Source organism: Sebastes umbrosus, chromosome 6 (genome assembly GCF_015220745.1).
Source record: "Sebastes umbrosus isolate fSebUmb1 chromosome 6, fSebUmb1.pri, whole genome shotgun sequence".
In the NCBI taxonomy this organism is placed as follows: domain Eukaryota; kingdom Metazoa; phylum Chordata; class Actinopteri; order Perciformes; family Sebastidae; genus Sebastes; species Sebastes umbrosus.
In genome coordinates, this window is record NC_051274.1 from 297,985 (window position 1) to 305,201 (window position 7,217).

The 7,217-nt window shown below is 41.8% G+C and overlaps 1 protein-coding gene across 1 annotated transcript; it reads left to right on the forward strand.

Annotated features, from left to right (window-relative positions):
* The first annotated feature begins 124 nt into the window (after positions 1–124).
* On the forward strand, positions 125–5,130 carry si:dkey-190g6.2 (coenzyme Q-binding protein COQ10 homolog A, mitochondrial). Its single transcript, XM_037771752.1, has 5 exons — positions 125–904; positions 2,332–2,481; positions 2,564–2,756; positions 3,006–3,107; positions 4,650–5,130. Exons 1-5 carry the CDS (start codon positions 768–770, stop codon positions 4,815–4,817), a joined length of 750 nt encoding a protein of 249 aa, XP_037627680.1. The 5' UTR covers positions 125–767; the 3' UTR covers positions 4,818–5,130.
* Positions 5,131–7,217: the final 2,087 nt, after the last annotated feature.

Genomic DNA, 7,217 nt, shown 5'->3' on the forward strand with positions numbered 1-7,217 from the left:
TATTTCAATATACAAATAAATAAAATGATGCTTTTGTGAGCGTATATGTTTCAATACTAAAATGATAAAATACAAATAAAAAACTTTTTTTCTTTTGTTTTTACAGCTATTAACCTCCAACACAGTAGGGGGCAGCACTGCACCGCAGGACGTTCAGCTACACCGAAGAGCAACCGACCAACCGACAGAAGAAAGGAACAGCTTGTTCCTCCCCTCCATGATTCCTCCCCTCCCTGGTTCCTCCCCTCCCTGGTTCCACCGGCTTTTAGCTTCTAGACCCAGAAGGTCGTTCGCAGCTGGCCGCTATTTGACGAGACTTCAAACCAAAACGAATCTAAATCATTTCACTTTACAGCGAGTTTGTGTCTCTAAACGTGGAGTGTTGTGAGTATTGCTGAAAACAACAAAGGAACCCGCTGTACGTCGCGTCTGGTCGGGAAACCGTGTTAGCTAACGTTAAGCTAACGTTAAGCTAACGTTAGCTTCGCCGCTAGCTCCAGCGGCAGGAGAAGTTGTTGAAGTGACGCTAGTCAACTAGCCAGAGAATGCTCGTTATTCGTTATTCATTCAACGCTACGTGTGAATGAATATAGTCGCACTGTAGCAGGGAACCTTGAATCCCACTGGCCAGTCTTACTTGTTGGACTAGACCCCTGTGGAGGATCCCCCTTCCTTGAACTGACCAGACCCCGGGGGGGGGGGGGGGGGGGATCAGCTTCTCTCACCCAGGATCTCCTTCCTTGACCTGACGGTGTGGTGCTGGTGTGATGGCAGCCTCGGCCAGTGCCCGGAGGTTCCCCATGGGGGTGCGGACATTTAGTGACTTTCTCCAGATTGCCGCTGTGGGCACAACTCGCTCGTGTCGTACAGCGGTGCCAAGAGGATGCATGCGACAGAACATCAGGTGAGCCTGTCATGGAAACACTTGAGTCTATTATTGTAATGAGTCCTTCAATCCACAGTCACGAGACTGTGTCTCCTTTGGGTCGAAGGGTAACTTCCAGAGTGGGAAGGTGACAAACTCACTTTATCAGAGTAGTTCTATTGATGTTCTTCTTATCTCTAAAGTGTGACGATTCTCCATCAGGGCAACAACTTTGATCCCCTGGCAGCTAATGTCACAGTCTACACTTGATCATTCATAATCAATATGTATTCAAGTAGCAGACAACTAAACTAGGGATGCACCGATCTGACTTTTTCAGTCCCGATACCTGGGCTTTGGGCGTCGGCCGATACTGAGTATCTATCAGATACCAGTGTTTAATAATCAGCTATATGCCTCACTGCGTGGAAGTGACTGTGATGGTCCTTTTGTGTGTAAGGCAACATCAGGCTTGACTTGAACAAGGCTTTCCTAACTTTGTAAAACAAAATGTAACTTATTGAAGTGTTATTTATTATTCAAATAATAAATCATACGCCGGCAACTGCGTAAAAAATCTTCAAAATTAACGGTGTAAACCTTTTAGTGTAGCAATAAATTGGTCATAACTTAAACAGGAAGTAAAATTACAGTCTATAATGTATATAGTATATAAACATAGAATTGAATTGAATAGATTGGCCCCATTGTCACTGACACCCGATCCAGCGATTTGAGTCAGTATCAGTCTGATATACGATCCGGTATCAGTATCGGTGCATCCCTAATACAGTCTATGGGATGGACCAATATGTTACTAAATCCAATTACCACTATCCGGTACTGTTTCACCATTATTGGCCAATATTGATAATGCATTTTGAAACATTTAAAAAGTAAAAGTAATGTTACAGATGCTACCCGGACATAACTGCTACAAGATGGTTTATTCTTTTTCCCTCAATAAATAGACCACAACAATTTCATTATAATTTGACAGATGTAATACTTACTTGTTTCTACTAAAAGCCCACAAAAAGTTCAGAGTCAGCCAGTCATAAGAAATAACATATTCATTTTGGACCAATACAGTATATGGACAGTATATTGGTGTATTGAGTGCATCTCCACTTAGGGGTGTGCCATTATATCATATCATTCACGATCATATTGGTATAGTTATTTGATTACCGCTCACAGAGTCTGTATATACAGCAGCGGGTGGTATAACAAACCCGAGTGGGTGAAACATTACATAGCTTTTTGCTATTCACATAAGAGGCCCAACTCAGAAAATACCAGCACAGACACAACACAGAGACCTTCCATTAGGTCCAGCGTATTATGAGTACTCATTGACTTTAGTATCTGGAATGTAGTAGGTCTTCTTTGTTGTGGACTGTGCCTCTGGCAAATTGCAGTCTTTCCAGAATATGGCTTACAGGACATTTCCTCTTACCTTTCAGACACTTGTCGTCATGTGGCATTTTGATGACTAGAACTCCCAGAGTGCTTTGCCTTCACGACTGGGACACAATGACAACTGTTCCCCCAAGCAGAAACTTCATCAGTCTCACCAACAAAAGGAAGGAGTACTCCGAGCGTAGGATACTTGGGTAATTATCCAGTATGAGCTAGTAATAATTCTCTTAAGTGTTTTTTTTTTAATTCCTTAATCTTGCACTCTTTCTGTCATAGGTTTTCTATGCTCGAAATGTATGATGTGGTAGCCAATGTTGACGAATACAAGCACTTTGTGCCGTGGTGTAAGAAGTCCCAGACCATCATGAAAAGAGCAGGCCACTCCAAAGCCCAACTGGAAGTGGGATTCCCTCCAATGGTGGAGAGATACACGTCTATGATCACTTGTGTCCGGCCTCATCTAGTCAAAGTAAGAGCCAGTAGCTTCACTGAGTCTGCCAGTCCTTGTGAATGACGCTATATCTGATGTTTAATGTGATAGCTATGGATGGCATTGGCAATTGTATTTGATATTGCTAATATTGCTACCTGAAAGCAAAGCCGACAGAGACACAATTTTTAGTTGAAGCTAATAATGTTTGTGATTCCAACGACAAGCACCCATTGCTCACAAGTCTCATTTATAATCACATATTTGTTCTCTTTTGGGTGGCTTTAGGCAGTGTGTACAGATGGAAAGCTCTTCAATCACCTGGAGACGATATGGCGTTTTAGTCCTGGCATTCCTGGTTACCCTCGCACCTGCACGGTAGACTTTTCTGTAAGTAGCCTGCAGCTTCATTCTTATGGTGAACATGCCAATTTGCTTTCTTGCCGAAAGTTGATGGAAAGATGAGGAGCTCGATACCACTCTCATGTCTGTATGGTAAATATGAAGCCTCAGACAGTTAGCCTAGCTTAGCATAAAGACTGGATGAAGGGGGGAAACAGCTAGCCTGCCTCTGTTCTAATTTTACAAAATTCGCCTAATAACACATTATATCTTGTTTAATCCATACCAAAAAAAAAAACAAATGTAAAAAAAACAAGTTTTGATTTTATGAGTGGTTATGTGTGGGAGTATTTCTTTGCCTGTAGCTATGACTTCCTGGAGTCTCTGCTCTGTTACACCAAGGAGGTTGAAAAGAGGAGATGTCACAGGTCATCATCGCGTCATATCATTGGGATACAACACGTGCAGTAAAATCTGGTCTGCACTCGCCAAAATTGAGCCAATAGCAACGCACGACCGCAGCTCCAGTTACACTGCACGTGTCACACCTAGGGATGCTCAGTTTGAAAGATGTTCTTAACCGATAACCGACCCTCGTTAAACGATTATTAACTGTTAACAGACAAGATTTGTGCCTCGCGCCAGCTGCAGTGTTTGATCACAACAGACAACTGAGTCTCCAGTTCACCGTCCGGGAGCGTTAACTTAGCAGCTACGATGCTGCGTGTAGTGTCGCGGACATGCAGCCACTTTCCCAGTAAAAGTCTCCACCGCACATAAACAGTGTGTGTATTTGTACTACGTTAGCAGCTCTAGCATTGCCGGAGGGGGCATGTGTGTGGGCGGGGGTATGTGTGTGGCGGCGGTCTGTCAGCGCAACGTAACTTTAACGAGTGTCCATGTGTGTGTGTTGGTGGTGAGTGTGAGGTTGTTGGTGGCGTTCTAGCTGTGAACGTAGGTGTAGCAGTGTGTGTACAGTTTATCTGTCGCTGAATAAATGCTACGAAACTACAACTCCTCCGCTCCGCTAAAGCGAGCCGGAGAAACCGGAGCCGACTTCCTGTATCCTGCAACTCCGGCTCCGCCTCTTAAGGTGGGCTGTTAAGGTGGACCAGCTTTTCTCCTTAAAGTGAAAAGCCACTCAGCTTTTTCATGAATTATAAATATTTCTTTTAACCGTTTTAACCGATAGCGTTAGTCGGTTAAAATGCTTAATGTCGGTTAATAGTTGAACGGTTAATTATGAACATCCCTAGTCATACCCCATAGCTCAAGACCTGGTACCAGCATCTTTGAATAAGCCTTGCATGACACCAGGAAGTCACCTACGCCTAACCAAGAAATACTTAACTGTTATTAACTTCGGACAGAGCCAGGCTAGCTGTTTTCTCCCTGTTTCCACTCTCTATGCTAAGGTAAGCTAACTGTCTGCTAGTCGAAGCTTCACATGAGTGATATTGATCTTCTCATCTAACCCTTAATAAGAAAGCAAATGAGCATATTTTCCAAAATGTTGAAATATTTTTAATCAAACTATTGTGTTCACCTTCTGTAGTTGCCATATTTCATGACTTACTGTATCTTAAACAGATATCCTTTGAGTTCCGCTCCTTGCTGCACTCCCAGTTAGCCACCATGTTCTTCGATGAGGTTGTAAAGCAGAACGTCGCTGCGTTTGAGCGACGAGCCGCCAAGCTCTACGGCCCAGAGACTCGTATCCCACGAGAGCTGATGTTTCACGAGGTGCATCAGACGTGATCTCAGCAGCTGTATGTCCTCATCTGGCCTTAAACCATACCGACCTTTATTCCCTTTATCCACACCAACCTGCATGATGCTGTTTACTTGCCCATCACATCAAGTGTCCATCACAACTCCTGAAGATGTTAGACATCCAGACTCTTGTAAGCATTCATTTCCTCCTCCTTGTGTTAAGTCTGTCCACTTTCTGTCTACCTCCACTTAAAGTATCTCTGTTTAGCAGAAGGAACCCTCCACTGCTCTCGCTCCATGCCAGTTACAAGCTGTATTTATAGAAACACAACAGTAAATCATTACAACATGTTACCGATGGTAGAGAGTTGACTATTATTTTAAACAATCTACAGTGACACTGAACAAAATACTCTTTTTCATTTTATTACAAAAGGCACAGACTTCTGCTCTCAACAGGGATCAAGTCTAACGTGGTGGACACACATCCAACGTCAGGAGCGCGTGGCGGCTGTGTGGCGTGTTGTTTTTTATTTCGGCGCGCATGTTTACAGGTTAGAGCAGCCACACTGCCTTCATGAGACGCACGTCTCACGCAAATGAGACGCGCCTCAAACTCACGTCTCTTTTATAGAATAGAGGGCTCGCCTATTTTTGACGCGAGCCGCGCACGTCTCAGCTGCGTCTCACAGCAGCAAAAGACATGGAAAGTGATCTAGTGACTGTATATTATCATAATACCAGCAAGATTACTACAATGTCCATGTCTACACATCTGTAATTCTACAGATGTGTAGACATGGACATTGTAGTAATCTGTCACAGACAGTGAAGGTGATCAATTGACTGTATATTAACATCATATCAGCAAGACTTTACCACAGTTTCGATGTCTATCTGTAGAATATGTTACGGAGTGGAAAAAAAGTAAAGACTTATTTTTAAATCAACACTTCCTGCTTTCATTTCAAATAAAAGCCCTCAGGCGTTTTTTTCTGTGGACAGAATTCCTTAATTTGTTAACACAAGGCTTTTATTCTGAAATATGTGTTGGACAGTGTTCTAGAACATTGAGTGACTTGGAGAGCATCATGAATGAATACAGTATGGAGTTTTAATTGTGGATTATTACTATTATTACTAATTACCACACGTTTCTGAATCTTTCTCTGTCTAAAATAAATATAAATTACATTTATCATGAAGTTAAATGACCATTAAAAGGCAAACTCTGTGTAGAAAGAAAGGGCTGACAGCAGCAGCAGACACACAGCCGACACGCGTGTATCAATCAGCCACCAAGCCACGCAGCCGCCACGCAACTGACACGCTATCAAGTCAGGTGTGTCCAGTTTTTAGTTAACCTCAGTTGCTTGTACTGTATGAAAGCATATTAATTGCCCTTATTTTTACTATTTACATTTATTATAAATTTAAGTTTTAATATCATGTTTGAAAATATAGTAGGTAACTTGGTGCAAAATGATAATTCATTTCATCCTTTTTAATTCATTCATCAGTGGGGTTCAAATGAAATGTGCCATGTGTGGGATGTTGAGTGTTGTCACTGTGTTGTGACAATATCATTGCAATGCAACATTTTGCAAAGGGAAAACAGGTCATTTGTTCATTAGTTAGCTGTGTGCTCAATTCACTTTGAGGTTTGGGAAATTTTGCTTTAACTTGGCTGTTGTGCTGTGAGAATTGTGTTTTCAGATATCGGGATTTGGCCGCCTATTTGAATAATGTCTTATTTTACAGCCCTGCACAGGTAACTATTAGGTGATTGATCTAACTGCAGCAACAAGAAGACCTGACAGGCCGGAGAGTCCTGTGAAACACTGTAAATGGGATTACAACAAAAATGTCACAGGTCATATAGGATAACTGCATCTTTATATTTGATAAATATATAGTTTATATAGTTTTCAGATGATCATTGAATTATCTGCTTTAAATCCTGGACATTTTATTGATAATCTAAGTTATAGATCTAATTGATTACTGCCGGGATAACAAGCAGTTTGTAATGCATGCTGTCAAAGTTTCCCTACTCTACTTTTTACAGTCCATCTTCTGAAGATCATCAGGAGGGTGGTAATCCTCTGTTATGTACATTGTTGGTATACATTCTACAAGTGGGCTGTAGAATAAAACATTATCAATCATTTATCATTGTCTGTGGGTTTCATGCTTATTTTTTGGGGGGTGGGGAGGATTAGCTTTTACTTACAGACATTATGATGCGTGGATGTAACTAACAAAGTGGCAAATATAGTTTACATGTTGCATTGTTTGCGCATGACTACATTTAGTTGGGATTTGTAGAAGTATCTATTCCATGATAAATGGCTCCTGAAGTTCATTGATTGTATTTGCCGTTTTTAGAAACGACTGTGTTCAAGTTGCAAAAGGTCAGTGGAAAAAGTCAAAGTGCTCGACCTT